At 38.5% G+C, this 20342-nt stretch overlaps 1 protein-coding gene across 1 annotated transcript in view; it reads right to left on the bottom strand.

The window, feature by feature from the left end:
- Positions 1-15052, bottom strand: part of LOC108678764 — a 29894-nt gene extending 14842 nt beyond the window's left edge. The window contains exons 1-2 of the mRNA XM_018167232.2: positions 14929-15052; positions 5974-6207 (exon numbers count right to left, since the gene is read on the bottom strand). Coding sequence (XP_018022721.1) covers positions 5974-6207; positions 14929-15052 — 358 coding nt within the window. The remainder of the gene's footprint in view (positions 1-5973; positions 6208-14928) is intronic.
- Between the last annotated feature and the right edge of the window lie 5290 nt (positions 15053-20342).

Here is a 20342-nt window from a genome sequence, read left to right on the forward strand (position 1 = left end):
CGTGTCCTTCGTTCACCGGCGGCCATTCCGTCTGCCGTCGTTATTCTGCCAATGATTTATTAGAAGAAACGTCCTTCGATCATCGCCGGCAAGGCTTCCATTTTCACTTGAGAATCGCTCGGGCGCTTTTTCAAATAATTATTATTCTTAATTACAAGTCTAAACTTAGACTTTCATGACGAAAGTTTTCGTGCAACATTCAAGAGTATCATCACATTACTTAATTAGCAAGAATGCTCGACAACTATATACTTGCCTTCAACTGCAGTTTATTCAATTATTAAGTAAATAATTAATCATTAATTTATGGGAAATATTTATCCCATACATTTCCCAACATAGATAACTAATAAATTTTATATCGATCGAGTTGTTTGTAGTCGTCATTGAAGTGCTTCTCCTAAGTAATATTATGCATATAATATTAATAATTGTATAATGTCGCGAATTTTATCGCAGTTCGGAGAGCACAGAGAGACACACTCCATTGTATGCACAGAGTTTCGCACGATCGTGGGAGATCATCAGGCGCAGTGGTATTGCTTAAACAAGGAACTTGTAATTGAATAGATGACCATGATACCGTTCAGTTAGGTGAACTTCAGACTATATTGTCGTGTTTTTTTTTATTCTTATGTCGAGTGGAAGTCGTGAAATAATCAGAAATTTTTCCTGAGAATCCATAGCATGCATGTGCTCTTACGTGAACAACTATCGTGTGAAATATTTTTAGCGAAAACTTCAACATTAGTTCTCTCAACTTTTTCATAAAGAAAAAATATTTAACTGGTGACTGTCGTAACAGTCTCTTCTAGGTTTAATTTTCAACTATGATTGCCATTTATTTACTGGATATATTCCAATCTTTCGATGCACAACGGCCAAAAATCCATGCGGGTTAAAAAAAAATTTCCTGCCACATTGAGTTTCATCACGCACCAACTAGGAATTCTTTTTTGATAATTAATTATACCAATCTTCAAATATTTCTGTTGAATGCCAACTGCATTCGCTTTAAAAAAATAATTTTTAGTTGCTAATGCAATATCCTGCTGTTCTCGGAGCATCAGTGGGGAAAAGAGTCAGCTTTAAAAACAACAGAATGAAGAACCTTAACAACAATAATTATAACTGCACCGACAACATCAACCATAATAACATAATGATGGACAAAAATAGAGTCGAACGAGCTAAAAAATATAACTCAGTACTCACAGCAGTGAGTGACAGAGAGCGCATTTTCTCGTCGACGAAAACATGAAGTCACGGACAGACAGACAGACGGACATGGCGAGCACAATAGTGCAATTTTTTCATAAATGAGAAAATGCGCTAAAAAGGCACCACGACTCAGCATTACCTCCCAAGACCACGGGCGGGCGCTCGTTCCCCACAAGGTTTTCTTAGCAATTATAAATGCCATCAAACAACCGGTAGTTTGGTTGACGTGGGGTAGCCTACTGCCGTTCTCGTTCGCGTTGTGTTAGTATTAGCTTACTGCGCTCTACATAGTTACTGTACTTAAGATCGTTGTACAGGAAGTATAACGCACATTAAATCTAATCTGATGAAGAATTTCATTTAATACTGCCAAATACTATGATTGTATGTTGGAGCCAAGCTGTAATGAAGTTTCTACTGTTGATACACTTAAGAGCAATCAAGTCAACTATTTTTTTTTTAAATTCGCAATTATTTATGTGAGGAAAGAATTGTTGTACATATTTGGTTTAAATAATAATTATCAAATGTGTTTGTAATTCCTAGAAATATGCTGCGCGCGCACGTATTTTGCTGCGCGCGCACGTAGCTGTTGGTCAAGATGGGCAATTCTATTTGAATGCAATTAAAATCATTTTATTGCCCAAAATTATTAAGCCATTATTGGTGTGAGTCTTCGCTAGTGCATGCAATGCTAATTTGATGTGGTTCTCAACTATTGTAAAAAAATTAGGTTATTCTTTAAATGACCAAAATACCATCTAAAATGTTCTTCAGCTATTTAGAATTATTTTCAGATTTTTTTTTGATAAATTAAACCTTAATTCCTAATTTGAGACATATTTACATCTAATTTTTAACGGAACTTTTATTGCATGAGCAGTTAATGACGGCGATGACGCTCGTCTCTAACGGGGAACGTCTACATCAAAGGCCTAAAGTTCCGTTAAAAATTAAATTGGCCTATTTCTTCAATGTCGACACTTCTATTCTATTCTATTCCCCTTTCTAATGCCCCCCATTACCCTTTCTAATGCCCCCCATTACCCTTTCTAATGCCCCCCATTACCCTTTAAGTCTCGCGATCTGTTGCCTCCAAGCCATGCACAAAAATACTGTACGCACTTTCCGGCGGACAGTCGCAGTGAAATAAACACTTACTTCCTTTACTGAAAGTTTCTCACGATTGTGACGTGCTTACCTTGATTTAAAACAATTTCATTCAATATTTAAAGTTTGTCAAATTTTATTTGATAATTTTAACAAGTTAAATCTTATTTTTATTGCGGTATTCGCGTGTAAGCTCATGAACGATATTTGGGTCTTTCAACTGCGGTTTTCCACTGTCGCTGCCTCGTTACCCACGCAATAGATGTTGATAAAAAGCATACATAAATATTTGAGTTACAAAATTAAAAAGGTCATGAAGTAATCCAAAACCATTTCAAGCTCCCCGTATTAATGCTGTGAAAAAAAATCTAAATTATTCTCAATCAGTCGTTGTCTGATCTCAAATTTGGTTTTCAAAACATCTTTCGTCCAACAAACAAGCGTATGGGCAATGATCCTCGTATATTTTTTAATTTCACTTTCATTTCGGTGGCGATTTCCTTTGGACATTTTTTCACGTCACAATACTGCTAAAAGTAACAATATTGTTACACCTCCATATGTGCTTCCTGCAAGTTTGTTACGAGCGAGTCTGCATGTGCTTCCTGTAAGTTTGTTGCGAGTGAGTCTGTATGTGCTTCCTGCAAGTTTGTCATACGAGCGAGTCTGCATGTGCTTCCTGCAAGTTTGTTACGAGCGAGTCGGCATGTGCTTCCTGCAAGTTTGTTACGAGCGAGTCTGCATGTGCTTCCTGCAAGTTTGTCATACGAGCGAGTCTGCATGTACTTCCTGTAAGTTTGTTGCGAGTGAGTCTGTATGTGCTTCCTGCAAGTTTGTCATACGAGCGAGTCTGCATGTGCTTCCTGCAAGTTTGCTACGAGCGAGTCTGCATGTGCTTCCTGCAAGTTTGCTACGAGCGAGTCTGCATGTGCTTCCTGCAAGTTTGCTGCGAGCGAGTCTGCATGTGCTTCCTGCAAGTTTGCTGCGAGCGAGTCTGCATGTGCTTCCTGCAGAGGATGCAAGGATTGCACTGCCTCGATATCATCATCCTGCCGAAAACTTCTACGGAGCCGCATTTCTGCACTCCGTATTTTAGCACAGAATTCAATATATTTTCTTTCAGGATAATTCCCTAAATTTTCAATTGCGTGACATTGCAGTAATATGAATGTCATTCAGTGCAATATTATCAATATAATCAAGAAAATGCTGGTAAAACATTTGTTGCCTCGTTATTTCTAGTGCATACCATTCCAATTTACTAACCGTTTTCCAGCTTTTTATTAGTATTAATATCTATTAATATCGCATTTCGATACAAGTTAAATTTATGGAATCCTTTGTCATTCGTCTTTAAGTCTTAAAACATACACTCCATATTATTGACAAAATTTCATACACTGAACATTAGTATCGTTAATTATTATATGTTGTAGATGAAACGAAGTATCTAACGCAAGTTTAATTCCGCCTATGCTTCTATATGGAATAGAAGCGAGCGAAATCAATAGAAAATCAGTCAACAGAGTGAGTTTTAATCTTTCTGTAGAGCTGATCCAAAAGAGATTGTTTGCTACCTCAGCAGCGATTTATTTCATTAAATCTGTGTATTCCAACGTGACTATGATTACAGTATTCCCTCGCTACATCGCGCTTCATCTTCCCAGCATCAATTCATCGCAGGTTTCCAAGAAAAATTAATGATATGAATCATTCGCAGATCTTCGCTTGTTCGCCGGTTTAACAGCCACTGAACTCGATCGACAGTAAAAGTGCGAAAAGAGTTTGTGGAAAAAAGAATGAAAACTTTTCCAAATATTACAATATAAATACTTAAATAAATACTATCAGTTGACAAATCCCCCATTGCGAACTTCACCACTAGCGGTCGAGGTCTGGAACGTAACATCCGCGATAGATGAGGGATTTCAGTACAAATCTAACATGTTTTCGACATCTATAATTTTTCGGAGAGTAATGATCGCTGAGCAACAAGAGGTTTCATAGGATTACGAATAAAAACGGAAGTTGTATTTTATATTCTTCTGGACAAATCTAACATGTTTTTTGACAGCTATAATTTTTCGAGGAGTAATGATCGCTGAGCAACAACAGATTTCATAAGAAGTCGCGCTAGATTATATTCTTTGATTCGACGAACGTGAGTCCACGAATACATGGCAATTGTGGATCAATCACTTCTTGACATGCAATCCCGCCATCAAGATGAGGCGAAGATAAGTCACGAGGGCGAATTCTAAACCCTCCCTAAAACCGTGACATCACAATCTTCAAGGTCGGGTTTGCCGAGCAGCACATACCTCTGTTTACCATTTTTGTCAAATGAAATTCTCATCGACTACTTATATTTCAACATTTCAACGCTTCTCGATAAATATTCACGTACTTACATTAAAATTTTTAATTTTAAGTAATCAACAACTATTTACTTGGTTGAAATGTTGAAGTAAATGCTAAAGCGTTGAAATAAAAGCTGCGTGCGAGCTAAAGTGTCTGGTGCCAAATCATCAGTACCCAAAAGCTGACCAAATATTGGCCACCGATTATCTGCCATTGTTTTCAATTGCGTCCTGTGAGGCGTTGAAGAAGCTAACCGCAAACCGCACGGAACACAAGGCCTTGCCTGGTAACTTACAATAAGCTGATACGGTTGGGGAAACTTTAACTAAAAGATGGATCCGTTGGAATTTGACGCCCTATCCGTGCCAAACGAATCGCATTCATCATGCATAATCCGGCTTTGATTTCTATAGACAAGTTTATAGTCAGAAACAAATACATTTATTAGGCTATACAGGTGTATTATAAAAAGAAAATCTATCGTGCTCACAGATACAGTGAGACCACGTTAGACATCTCAGGTATCATTCAAAACACATAGAAAACTTCAAAACATTTCCTCCCCAAACGCTATGATAATTAAAAAAATAATATTCAACCCGTACGTAATAAAAAGGCATATTGAACAGACACGAACACCTGATATGTGTCTCACTACAGAGTTGATTGCCAGTTTCCGGCTATTGATCGTCGCATGTAAGCGGCACTGCGGTCCACGAGGTATACCACGAACCAAAGAATTCCTATCGCCAACATCTTGTTGTTGTGCGTCACTTAAAGAGCAAAGTAAAATGCGAGTAATGTTGTCTCTTGTACTCGGTTGAATTACGCGAAAAGTTAATACTGTTTGAAGGTATACTTTCGATACTTAGTGGAACCACATGAGAGGCTCTGATTAATAGAGCGAGAATATACCATACAAGATATTAAATTCTGGATTATGGAGTACCCACCTCGTGACAGACTATACAAACCTCATGACTGACTTACGAACCTCGTGACAGACTATACAAACCTCATGACTGACTTACGAACCTCGTGACAGACTGTACGAACCTCCTGTCTGACTGTACGAACCTCGTGACTGATTGTACGAACCTCATGACTGACTTACGAACCTCGTGACTGACTGTACGAACCTCGTAACTGACTGTACGAACCTCGTGACTGACTGTATGAACCTCGTGACTGACTGTATGAACCAAAATGAGCACACTTACTGATATTATGAATCAGAATGAACCCACCTCGTGGCCTTGTGAACCCATACAATAAACCTACCACGCGAAGACGTGAACCAGGCGTACTGGTTCTTGGTAAGTTCATCGCGGTCAGCAAAGCGATGGTTGCCTCCTCGTCTGTCGGCCGACAAGCCCGCGGTTTTTTTCTCGCCGCTTTTTGGTTCAACCAAAATGTGATGATATTTGTTGTCCCCGAACACTTGACCTGACGTCAACTTGCCGTTGTTGAACTCATCTTCCTTCTGTTCAGCACTTGAGAATGATGTCGCAAAAACTATCAGCGCAACCAAGAGGACTGAGTTAGCATAGGTCAGCATTTTTATTGGCTTTAATTTTGTTGAATTTCAAGCACCAACACAGTGAATGGTTTAATATAACTTTTAATTTACAGTTTGTATTCACCTTCCGTGGATATCGTCACGTAACATTTTTTCATTAAATTTCACAGAAAAAGCACGTTGAATCAGTTCGTGTCTATTTGAATTCACTCATATTCCTTCAATGTAAAATGCACTATTTTTTTAATTTTGCTAAACAGCTTCAGTCTACCTGGACATTTTAAAAAATTGTGACTCTATTCCCATACATTAAAGGAAATTCTAATTAATTTCCGTGAGTTACTTGCATGCATTACAATAAAAAAATACAATACACATAGAGTCAACAAAAATATGACACTAAGCATTCTTTACTAATTCCATCACCACACAGGAAAAAGTTCGGCTTAAATAAATTCATTCATTATAGCACTTGGAAAAGCTTGGAGCAACTTGTCATCATATTGCAAATAGAAAAATTCTAGTAATATTTTCTAATTACGGATGAAATATTCTCCTCTACCCTGAATTAATTTAAATTCTAATTTTTATATTTCAAGGATGAATAGACTCAATTAAAACGTTTTTTCGCAGGCCATGAAAAATTTTTTTCGACTAATATTAACGTCAAATATTTTGTTGAATATCAGATCACCTACTTCTCTTTCAAGTGAAATATTTATTCCCATATTTATCCCACCATTTGCACCAAATAATATAATTCTTTTTCAAACTATATCCAGAAATGTCCATTTACAACAGCAAAGGACCAGCGTGTGTGCGGCACACAGCACATCAACGCCGTCGGGAGCGCGACGAGCTACGTACCGCGTCGCCGCGTGCTCGGCTTGTGCGAGGCGTCAGGTCGTCCCTCTGGTCTTATTTTCTGACGCCTCGTCGGGCGCCGGTGGCCCTCAAGGCTACCGTCCCGGGTGTCTCTACCCCGGTGAGAATTGCTGCGTAACGTGACGCATTATTTTTATAGGACAAGTGGAAAAATTATAGGCATAATATTACAAAGCTCTAACAATGCTTCAACACTACTGCGGTACTGACTATAGGTGAGCGCTAAACAATTAAGATGAGTGTATATGAAGGAGAAGAGAAAATTTCAACTTGTGGATTGAATTACTGCCGAACAAATCGATCTAGAGATTTTATTCTCATGTTTTCCTCCAAACGGTAATTTTCATTCGTTCTGACACACGACTTCGGCGAATGTTTGCTCTCAGACTGAGCTCCAGGATGTCCATCAATAACATATCTTACTTTCATGATATGCAGGAACCACAAAGTTAGAACAGGAAAGTATTTCGGGAGGTACCTTCAAAATTTCAAGTACGTTACGAGAGTACTCTAAAGTATTTTACGTATACAAAAGTATAATTTACAAAGTTTCATAACCTTATTATGCATTATTTTGTACCAGCGTACTTATTATGCCGTGGCCTTCCAAGTGCCTGCAACTGATCCCACGGAAGGCGCATTTACGGGCGCCCCTCATCAAACGCATGCAATTATGCGCGTCCAAACAATGCATCTGATTTTAGGGGCCTCTTCCTCCCCAACCTTTGACTCGCGTTTCGAGGCAACGGTTCAACTTGCGCTACTTCGTGCAGTGGGTCTTGCAGGCGACGTTTTGTGTGCTTTCGACTTTTGAATGAATGGTAGAAACAACGATCTATGAGATTGAGTTTTTTGGATTTGAGTGTACAATTGGAATTTTACTTTCATTGGCATTTCTAGCTCGGTCATCTCGACTCTGTATTTTGAAGCGATTAACTGCATGGTTGCTACAATCAAAAGAGATGATGAGGTAATGTGACTAAATAAATACTTTAAGATAAAAATAGTTTAAGTTTTGGCTGATATAACATTCCTTATAGTAATGTTACATCAGTCAAAGCATGAAACAAACTGCACCTTAAAAATAATTTTGCAAGTTTTTCCTGCATAATTCTACACACACAGCCATAATGACATTCAAGGAATAGACGCTCAGACGCTCAATCGGCATAATGGCAGCTCTCTGCACATTCGACGAGTCATGTGATTGTTCACAAACACGAGCAGGTGAGGTGATAGGCAGAGCTGAGTTTCTCGTCGGATCAGGACGTTGGTATTAGCAGAAATGATAATTCTTGCGCAACAGAGTACGAGGAAACACCTTACAAAATTAATTCAGATTGCGCAAGTCAAGGGGATCTCAAGCGCCTTGGAAAAGATGGCTCATGCAGCCTCCAAACGAAGGCTGCAGGTAGGGGTTCATATGCATGTCATCCTCTTTATTGACGTAGAGCTCGCCTAATTCATTAAAAGTTATTATATCTCCTTCCATTTTGGGATTTTCTTTACGGAATTCAACGTTTCAAAAACTTCCCTCAAATTTAAAACAAGATACAGCAGTGAATAAAAGCAATGACACCTCGTGCTCATCACACATGAGCTACCGTGGATACTTTTTCATATGACTCGCCAGAAGATGACGCGCATAATAATGTTCCCTGCTTTTTCTCTTAAGAAAAATAAAGCAGATAATGACGTCGCGTGTTCTTATTGCGCCGAAAGAAAGTGAGAAAGTTGTCGGGCAAATATTCGTTCATGTTCCTCGTGGTAACGATAATGCGAGATGTGTCATTGAATACCATTACCTCAAATGTTTTTAATGAAGTCATTGGTTGATTACAATAAAAAAAAATCCTGACTAAGACGAACAACTTAGTTTCGATGGTCATTTGAAAATTAGGTTGGTTATTTTTTGGTTGCTATTGTATCTTCCATCTTACAATATAAATTTAAATGCCGTAAATGCAAATCTACTCAATTATAGATTATGCTGTTATAATTATTATGATATTCTGCAAATTATTTTGCAGATGTTAGTAAATTTTTGCCATATTCTACTGCCAGTTGAATCTTGCATATATGTGTGTTGATGCTATAAATGATTCAATATTTCGATCCCAATTGCTTCCAGCTGATAATTAATGAAATGAACCTTCCCCGCTTTGGTTTTTCCGGTTCAAATTTCAAGAAAAGTCCTAACACTGCTTCATCCGATTTAAATTAGGAGAACATTTCAAGCACTGCTTTGCACTCTCTAAATTGAGGATCATCTCTAGCATTGCTACACCCACTTTACATTTAAGGAACGTACATCACGCAGTTTAATCCTTTTCAAATTTAGTTCAAACCATAGAGCGAAGAACGTCGAAGACGCCGGATGCGAAAACTTTTTTTTATCATAGAAACAACTTTGAAAATGAAAATCTTGCTAAGATGTCGACGCTTGCAACACAGCATTACAGGATGTCTGGCTGGTTAGCCGTCCGTCAAAGACAATTGTTTTCATCTTAGATCTTACCAAACAAAGATGATAAAGATCCGCCTTTAGAAAAAAAACGAAACCAATTTCCTGTGGATGACCAAGTAAATTTGGATGCAACAATATTATTTAAGTAAAGAACTTGAGTATACCTAAAGAATATGTATCAATACTTGAAGAAATTAATATTGTGCAGTGGGCTTTGGCTGGTGTTTCGAAATTATGTATCAGTTTCCCTGCATTAACTCTTCTTTCGCTAAAGAAAATGGAAAAAATTTATTAATATCCCTTGCCCGCCCACCGCATCCAGAATTTAAATAGCAAGTTTAATGAGATGTAAATTTCATCATTAAAATTTCATTCAAAAATTAACTCACAATTAAATTGATTTTTAATTTATACCACTTTTGAATTAATCATTGTTAATTAGTTACAGCATCTGAAATTACTTTGAAAATGCGGGCTATTTGCTACATCGTTGCATTATATAAACAATCATTTTAGGGCAAGAATTAAGTTAGAATCCGTGATAAACGATCATTAATCTTATTAGTTTCGAGCGGACACCCATTACTGAAGTTTATGAATCCAGTTCAATGTTGAGACAGTAACCATACCATGAATGAGAAGCACAAACAATTCTAACTCGAAGAACGGAATTACCATGAATACAAAACATGACCAGTTCACCTGATCCAAAAGTACATAATTAACAATTATGGTAGTTCGGTATAAAGATAATTCTCCCTCATTAGTCGAGTTCGTAAACCACCGAGTTACACTTGCATGAACACAAGGTTGAATGATTATCGCGACAGGTTAACCCTTAAGCACGCGTCCGCAAGCCTGTAAGACTGTGTAACGACGAAGAGTTAACACCATATACTATAAGTTTATTCCTATTTTTAAATATAACGTATTGAATACAAGCAACAACATTTAATGTTAGTTTAGATTTTTTTCCTGATTTCACCTCATGAACTCTCCTCTCACTAGACTGAAGAGCATTAAATTGAGCATATCTCTGACGTGTGTACAAGCGATAACTTCTCTAATCTTCATCTGCCCGGAATTTTTTTTCGTCATTAATCCCGATAAAATACATTAATTAAGGAGTAATAACAATCATTTGAGTTTACTGTTATCACATGCTTATCATTATTGAATTCGTAGTTTTTCCCGTGATGACATGCTTCACCGTATTTTTGAGAAGTCTAATATCATGATTTAATGATGAATTCAATCACTATATTCCTAGCTTCAGCACAACCGAGACCGAGACTCCAAGTGTGCAACCACCCACACAGAAAGCATAGCACTGAACACTGCCTCGAACTCCTGTCCCCTGGCGCCCGTGAACTGTGACCGCTGGTACTGTACCGTGCAGTACCGTAGTACCGGTACTGCACCGTGCAGTACCGTAGTACCGGTACTGTACCGTGCAGTACAGTGCAGTACCGTAGTACCGTAGTGCTGGTACTGTAACTTGCAGTACCGATACTGTACCTTGCAGTACCGTAGTACCGTAGTAACGGTACTGTACCGTGCAGTACCGTAGTACCGGTACTGTACCGTGCAGTACGGTGCAGTACCGTAGTACCGGTACTGTACCATGCAGTACGGTGCAGTACCGTAGTACCGGTACTGTACCGTGCTGTTCAGTGCAATACCGTAGTACCGGTACTGTACCGTGCAGTACGGTGTAGTACCGTAGTACCGGTACTGTACCGTGCAGTACGGTGCTGTACTCTCACGCTTCACGGCACCGCTTAGTAGTGGTACAACGTGGCGATCAGCTGGCATGTTACACCACGATGTACTGGTACATCATAGCGAAGTATTGGTACATGCGTACATCACAACGAAGTACTCGAACAGCACCGAGAAATACTGGCAGAGCATTACGAAGTACCGCATCAGTGTTCAGAAATACTGGTACAACATGAGGTTTTGCGGGTCCAGTGTATGTGTACTAGGGTGGGACTGTACAAGTCCAATACTTCTTTCCAACAAATATGGACCTACAAATCGAGAAAGGAAAAACCTAGTAATTCAGAGATAAAGAATAAATTTCATATTAAATAGTCTCATATAATCAACAAATATAATACAGTGTGAAAAATTTCGTTTTTTAATTAACTCAAATATTCGTAAAACAATAGCGGGCTCTAGGCTAAGATGCTGCTATTAATTTCGCAGCCACCAAAATAAGATATAAACCATGTAAGCATTGTTACTCTCATAAAACAGTTGCATCAAACGATGGCTCAGTCCTTCCCTTTAGTGATGAAGCTACGTTAGCAGGTCTCTGTCAGTCACTAACTTTTTTCTATCGCTTATTTTGAACTTGGAGAAAGCGTGTGAAATAAATAAATTACCCTGAACATAGATTAAGTGATTTCTCAAATCGCTAGGCTACAATGAATTTCATAATAAAAAAGGCAAAATAATTCATTATATTTTCAGCCCACAAGTTGGGAAGCTATGTTCATCATCAGTTCAAAATTTATTAATCTAATTTTTTAAATTCAAAATTTAATACTCTAATAAAACCCTGCCGTGTAAATTTAGTTGTACCGATTGATTACACTCGTATTATTGCCCTAACAAAATTTAGAGTCGCCCCAGCTTCTGGTAATCCAAATCAGAAGCTGCCGCGTCAGTAAATTTTCACTGGGTGAGTATTAAAACTGTTGATTGCGCTGATTTCCGAATCATTTTCATTTAAAATACGGTGAATTTTCTAGTCAACTTCTCTGCCAATGCTCCTAGTAATCTCAGCGCTCGTAAAGCTTTTTCAAATCAATATAGGCGCAAAATCTCTTTTTATGTTCTGTCAGTAACTTGACAACCTGGCAGCAGAATTCCAGTTAGATAGATTTCCCATTTGGTTTTGTACCTTTAGTAAATTGAAAATAATTCGTTACATATGAGTTATTTATGACGACACTCAAAATCCAAAATAAAATCTAAATTGAAACATTCATTCAGTCATAAAATAGAAATATGATATAAAATTATTCCGTAAAAACTTTTTCACCAATAGGTGTATATGTAGGATTGGCAAGTACAGTTTAACACTTACGGTTAAATCCACAAAAAAGTTTTTACTCCCTACAAACTGCAGTTTTTTATTGAAAAATTTGCCAGCTTTCATGCGTCGGGGATTTTCAATACGTTTTTTTTCATAAATATAAGAAAATCTTGAAACAATTCGTCCTATTATACTTGTTCCGATTACTAGAATTCCCCTCGCGCCGCAACAACGCCAGCATCGAATTGTGAGCTATTGTTCACTATCTGTTGAGACGCTCTATTTACTGGGTGGATTTACGAATTTCTAACACAACTCATGAAGATTATTGGAACGCAGGTAATTTTACTGTATCCTATGCTAAATAAAGGATAATTTCTCCACTTGATCAACATTATTCGTGAACTTATATTACTTTGAACCGCGATGCTACAATTATATATCCGGCTTATACGTATCGCTTACAAAAGGGCAAATAAGGCATGTGTAGGTTCAATGGAAATAATCGAAATAATAGTACAAACATGCACATGCTTCGATAGTATGAATGTTATTGGTATTGTAGTATATGTTCGACTAATTGATTAGTTTTAAAATGGAACGAGTTAGAATGAAACATAGCAAAAATTATGTAAATCATGATAAATAAAGTTTATTTTAACTCGTTGGTCCAATATGAAACACTCTGCATGGTTTCTATTTTAATTATTTAGATTATAATTAAACTCAAACCGCACGCTTACATGACCGCAGGTGTGAGGCTGGGTTGTTGGGTCAGAGTGAAAGGATGACCCCGTTTGCCCACCGCCCGTTTGATGAAGCAGCTATTGCTACCGTCGTAATTTAGTGGAATACGCAATAAATATTTTGAATAAATAAAATTATAAATTTAAACGCCTTATCGTTTAATTGAAGTACTTAAATTCCTGGGGTGGTATTACACAAGAATTATACATTATCTTTATTTTACATAACAGGTCGATTTCATATCCTGCAAGCATTACGAAAGCCAAACCGCACCCAAACATGTGAATTACGTTAATCCGTCATATTTATTCATTGCATCAAATCAGCGGTTAAAATAACCCGCAGCCACGTCCGTTGCATGCTTTCACTGCATACGGTTTAGCTTCTGCCTATTATTCGCGCGCGCCCAAAACCCCTAAAGAGCGATGTATACTTGAAATGCCATTCGGAGCGTTTGATACCTCGTATTCAGCTGCGTGCGTTATACCTCACACGGAAAATTCCAATTATTAAAAAAAAATTCAAGATTCTTATGTTTGTAACATCGCCTAATATTTTGAGCGTCCTATTTTTAGCGCATTTTCTCATTTATGGAAAAAGGGCGCTATTGAGCTCGCCATGTCCGTCCGTCTGTCTGTCTGTCCGTCTGTCTGTCCGTGACTTCACATTTTCGTCGACGAGAAAATGCGCTCTATGTCACTCACTGCACTGAGTATTGAGTTATATTTTTTTATTTCATTCGTAGTGATTAAAAAATAACGAAAAACATCAGATAAGACAATCAAGGTTGAAACATCGAATTCAGGAAGTGTAATAAAAAGATCGATAAAGAACCCTGATGAAAAGAATACAAATTAACATCGATTAAACGATTTCCACTTCACTGCATTTCAGCCTCGCATTAAAATGAGGCGTCAGCGTCCGGTGCGCAAGTCATTTAACAGAAATCTTTTCACGCGGCATCCTTCACCTTCACTCGATGCCAGGAATGATGAATGTATGCAATCATTTAGTGCACAGCAGCGATCGCTTATTGTAGAACGGAATTAATTTGTAAAAACTTTGTGAAATTATATAATGGTTATCGTTTATTACCGACTGAGTGAAATGAGAAAAAAGCTTTGACGTGTAGCGGCGAGCTAATCGTCGAATGCATCGTGTTTCGAAAGCCAAACCACAGCACTCACTCATGCACTGTTATATAACTCCATGACATGTTAAAATGAATGATGAAATTTCAATAATAACTTTTTTCACGATTTCAGATTTTGAACGGGTAAATGAAAATCGTATCGTATGATTTTTAAAGGGTCTGTAACGCACGCGGTTTTAACGTAAACCTTTGTAACGCATGCGGGCGTATTGCATGCAGGTGTAACACATGCATGCAACTAATGCTGGTGTAACTTATGCGGTTGTAACGAATGAAGTTGCAAGGCATGTGAGTGTATCGCTTGCGGGTGTAACGCATGCGGGTGCAACGCTGGCGGCTGTAACGCATGCGGCTGTAACGCTTGCGGTTGCAACGCATGCGGTTGTTACGTTTGCGGTTGTAACGCTTGCGGCTTTAACGCTGGCGGTTGTAACGCTTGCGGTTGTAACGCATGCGGTTGTAACGCATGCGGTTGTAATGCTTGCGGTTGTAGCGCTTGCGGCTGTTATGCATGCGGTTGTAACGCTTGCGGTTGTAACGCATGCGGTTGTAACGCTTGCGGCTTTAACGCTGGCGGTTGTAACGCATGCGACTGTAACGCATGCGGCTGTAACGCATGCGGTTGTAACTCTTGCGGCTTTAACGCTGGCGGTTGTAACGCTTGCGGTTGTAACGCATGCGGTTGTAACGCATGCGGTTGTAATGCTTGCGGTTGTAACGCTTGCGGCTTTAACGCTGGCGGTTGTAACGCTTGCGGTTGTAACGCATGCGACTGTAACGCATACGGCTGTAACGCATGCGACTGTAACGCATGCGGTTGTAACGCTTGTGGCTGTAACGCATGCGGCTGTAACGCATGCGGCTGTAACGCATGCGGTTGTAACGCATGCGACTGTAACGCATGCGGCTGTAACGCATGCGGTTGTAACTCTTGCGGCTTTAACGCTGGCGGTTGTAACGCATGCGGTTGTAACGCATGCGGTTGTAATGCTTGCGGTTGTAACGCTTGCGGCTGTTACGCATGCGGTTGTAACGCTGGCGGTACGCATGCGGCTGTAACGCTTGCGGCTGTAACGCTTGCGGCTGTAACGCATGCGGCTGTAACGCTTGCGGCTGTAACGCATGCGGTTGTAGTGCACGCGGTTGTCAGGCACGCGGTTGAGCAGAACCGACCAGCGTTCCAGCTGCGCTAAATCGTTGCCGTGATCACTAAGAGCTTCCGGTGCTGTGGGAGAAATCTCAAGTAGCTTAACTAAGAGCCCTTTACGCTCGTCCTCGAAAATTCGTTCTGTTTTAATCAAAACTTCAATCTTTATAACAATTTATAACAAATCTTTTGAAGAATACTAACTTTTCTCAGTGTAGTTGATCGCATTTTATTCATTACATTCTGTAGTTATTCTTTTTTTTGTAACTATAAAAACACCATTCTTGTTCTGTAGAGATGTTTCTTTCATAGATAAAAGGATTTAACATGTGAGTGAACAGTCACAAGCTCCAGCTTAAGATAATAATTTCGTTCAAATTTGTATTAATAATTTGACAACGGCCTTATCCCGAATTTGATAACTTTATAACGGCCTTATCCCGAATAAAATAATTTTATAACGGGCTTATCCCGAAATTTTCTGGCGCCAAACCCAACACATTTTCTGAAGAGAAGTGCAACAGATCAAGAGCGGGCAGAGCAAATGAGACTTGAGTTGAAGGCCGCCCAAGTACGTGCCAATTTAACGGCTTCCTGAGCCTTGTAATTTCAAGTTGCCTTCTCTAATTTTGGTCTAAATACGATGACTGATGACTTGTAATGCCAGGGATGAACGTATCCGGGGTAAACATGAGTGTTGCCAGATCGTCCATCATAATATTCATTAGTGGGAATTCTGCTAAACGTGTCGGGATTTTTTACCATTTTTATGAGAATCCTTGCGCCCTTACTTTTTTCAAAAAATTAGCCACCTTGAACTATGTGGGAATTTTCAAAGATATAAAAATAATGCTCAGGAATTTTAACGACTGTTCGGCAGTGTTCGTTTAATATATCATGTATTTACAAGTATTTATATCTAAAATATTGCACATACATTTAATTAGTGCTTTAAATGAAGTGATTTCTGTCAGCGCCGCCTATCTTTTTATAAAAATAACTGTTAGGTCATGCCAAGCCGGCCGAAAGAACTTCCTCAAGGCTGCAGCGTATTTTGTTATGTCTTCAATCGGTTCAAGCGGATGTCAGTTTCCAGCACATAGCCGACGCTGCGACGTAAGATGTAAAAATATTAAGACATAGTCAGCGGAAATCGCCGCCTCATCTGCCCGTGCATATTCAGGGACACAACAGCTTTGTTGCTCACTCATCATCCTGTGCATGACAATACAACGTTTGATCAACGCGTTACTTTTTCGAGTACGAAAATGTAAAAACATGAGAACATTTCTGGCCAAGTAAGTGACACTTTTTCAGAACCACGAGTCTGAGAATCTCGATCGCATTCGTTCCCATAACCGGCGCGTTTTTGAGCAAGGGGAAGAACTTTAGCGACGTGTTTTAAGCGAAATATTCCGTCGAATAAGATTTTCGTGAATTTTTTGAGCAGATGAACAATTAAGGAACTTCATTACGGGGCATTCTTCCTCTTAAGCCTCACTTAAGCTCGATGACTGCGCACCAATACGTGGGAATTGAGAGCTTCTGGACTATAACTTTATCAGGCATTCCGGAAGTTGCGACCTCCAGAGGGAAATTAGCGTCGAATTTATGACAGCAGAGCAAGCAGACTTGACCTTCGGGACTGCGTTATTCGAGCATTTAATGAAGGCTATTAGCAGGCGCTATTAATTCAGCTATCTTTGCGCAAAGTTGACTTTGGTGCAGGCGGAGTGCGCAAATAGTCTGAGGTATGGAGAATTCATGCCTATTCTCCAAATCTAGCAAAATATAGGCAATAACTGAATCATCCATCGATATCTGTCATGAAAAATTAATATAAATTTTCCCGATTCTAATGTTTAAAATGAACTAAGTAGTAGCTGCCTGACGAGAATAACTTGATCGAGGCATGAACATTGAACAATAAATACTCATCGTTCGATTATAAATTCAAGTAGCTGTTAAATATTACTCTGATAGTGTAAATAACATAAGGCCTTAGTAATTAAAACTCTTTGTTCGATTATAAACTTGGGTAGATGCTAAGCATTACCTGCATAAAGTGAATATCCTCAAACACGGAACAATCAATATTTGGTTCACATTGAAATAGCTACCAAGTAGAGCCTTCCCAGGATGTGGAAACACATTAAATTTTCAGCTTTGGTAATCTATGTAGTACACCAAATTACTACTAACTATTCCTGTCTAATGTATATCATAAGAGATACGGAACAAAAATACACATTTGTTACGCACTATTTTAATACGTATTGATATTTTACGATGTTGACTGCCTAGCGTCAAAGAACAACCTAATACGAGAGCAATAGTTGTCATTGCTCGCTGACTGGCCGTGACAGAGCCAAGCTTCTGAATAAAATCAGAACCGTTCTCTTGAATTGTCGTCAAAATTTAACGGTCGTCACATGTCATGAGTTTCGAAAAATGTGCCCTGAGCAATCGTTTTCTCGATAAAGAGATAAGAAAATCTATTTTAACTAAATTTCGAATGAAATTTTGTACCTGCAGTATATGCTAATGAAATACGTCCTTGACAAGGGTGGAAAATCAGCGGTGTAAACAATTCAGCCAAAAACCTCACAGTATCAACTGAACTATGAGGTTGATACTGTGAGGTTGATACTGTGAGGTTGATACTGTGAGGTTGATACTGAGAGGTTGATACTGTGATGTTGATACTGTGATGTTGATGATGTGATGTTGATACTGTGATGTTGATACTGTGAGGTTGATACTGTGAGGTTGATACTGTGATGTTGATACTGTGATGTTGATACTGTGAGGTTGATACTGTGAGGTTGATACTGTGATGTTGATACTGTGAGGTTGAGGTTTAGGTGATCTTCGTCACCTAAAAAAATGATGCCTAGCAATGAAAATAATTTTGTAATAAGTGAAAATGAATTAAACTATTTTCATCGAGCATTAAAAAGTGATCTAAAAACATCCAGGGTCGTTCATAAAAGCGTAACTGATTGCAAAAGTTTTAACCTTCAAGTGGATTTTTTCGCTTCGTAGCTGCAAATGAAAAAAAAAATTCTAGTAAGAATATCGTACCCAAATTTGCGGAAACATGAAAGTCATAATTTAATTTCATTGGTAGAAATTAATTCACAATTTCGATGACATTAATACTCGTGAATTTTCTTGGCTTTTTACTGGAATTCTTTTAATTTATCATCAACACTTCCCAAGAAATTTTGTTCCTTTAGGGATATAAAAAGACCCTTGCCACAAAGAGTAAATCAAATTATTGAAAGTTAGACTTTTATATTATTAATTGAAATGATGTTATTCAGAACACTAATTGCTTTTGATGTTAGCACTGTCGTCAAGATCAAATCGTGAGGAGGTGTTTAATAAAGGCTGAATGAGCCAGAAGAAATTTCACAAAAAATTTATGTTTTGGAATTTCAAACGGTAAAAAAAATTAACTGATAAAAAATTGGAAAATAAGAAATTTGTGATGAAGACAGAGAAGTTTTTCAGTACATTTGAAATGTAGAATATTAAATCCAAGGAGACGCCAATTAAAAGAAACGAAAAATAGAGAAACAAAATTACAGAAACAAAAAACATATCTAATCTTGCGAAGTGATTGATTAAGTAATTAACGCAGCAAAAATTCTTTTAAAATGGTTATGCGTGTTTTCATCCATAGGAGATTTCAATGCCGCTAAGAAAAAATCTTTCCAGAATACGAGCTTAGACTCGTCTAGAAGAGCAGGAGTTCTATTGTAATAGCTTCGGTGAATGTGTAGGAATTTTATTGTAACAGTTTCGGTGAATGTCCAGGAAAAAAATTCTCCTTCGAAATGCACAATTACCTGACCAGTTTTCCAATTTTGCATCGCCTCTGTTCTCAATCTGAATTCAGAAAATCTTTCATGTTTCGTGCCTGAGAAATATCGGGGAAATGAAATGTTCATTGCAAAGTATTGCCCCAATACTTTGTATTGATGCTTAATTAAAATATCCGAGTCCGGCATTTCGGACCGTCTTTCTAACTGCGAAAAGCTACAATTAACTCAATTAGAACCAGCCCTATCCCATTGCCATATACGTCGACATTTCTGCCTTCATTTCATGGTCGCCGGAATCTCAGAAAATGTTAATTTTGTTCTCGAGTATACTCGAGTATAATGTGCGTTCCAATTAATGTGATTCGCGCAAGCTGATCCCCTTACAACGCTGTGTAGCTATTGCCTGTGTAACTTGAATTGTGTGCAACGCTGTGTAACTATTTCAATTCAATTCAGTTGATTAGTGCATGAACAAATATTGCCAGGTACGGTGATCTCGAAAGTTCTGGACCTCGAATTACGGACTCCGTCTGCGCTGAGGGCGTAAGTTCTAAACACAAGATTAGTTGAAGCTCGCTGAATAACGACTTTAAAGGCTACGATAGATCACATTTGAATCCTGGAATGGAACGCCGTTTCTGATGATTGACTGGCTGCGTCGTTTAAATTCACTCATACGCACAAGGGTGCTGGACCTGCGGCGCATTTAACGTATATTTAGCAGTTTATGTGTCGTTATATTTTGAATCAATCATTTGTTCAAGTACTCACCGGTTTCGATGTGAAATTCTCCCTCCTGTTGTTCCTGTATCTCGCGCTGCCTGCAAAAGTCGCCCTCGGTCTTTTGGTAAAAACC

This window comes from Hyalella azteca, unplaced genomic scaffold, assembly GCF_000764305.2.
Source record: "Hyalella azteca isolate HAZT.00-mixed unplaced genomic scaffold, Hazt_2.0.2 contig16037, whole genome shotgun sequence".
NCBI classification, from domain to species: Eukaryota; Metazoa; Arthropoda; class Malacostraca; order Amphipoda; family Hyalellidae; genus Hyalella; species Hyalella azteca.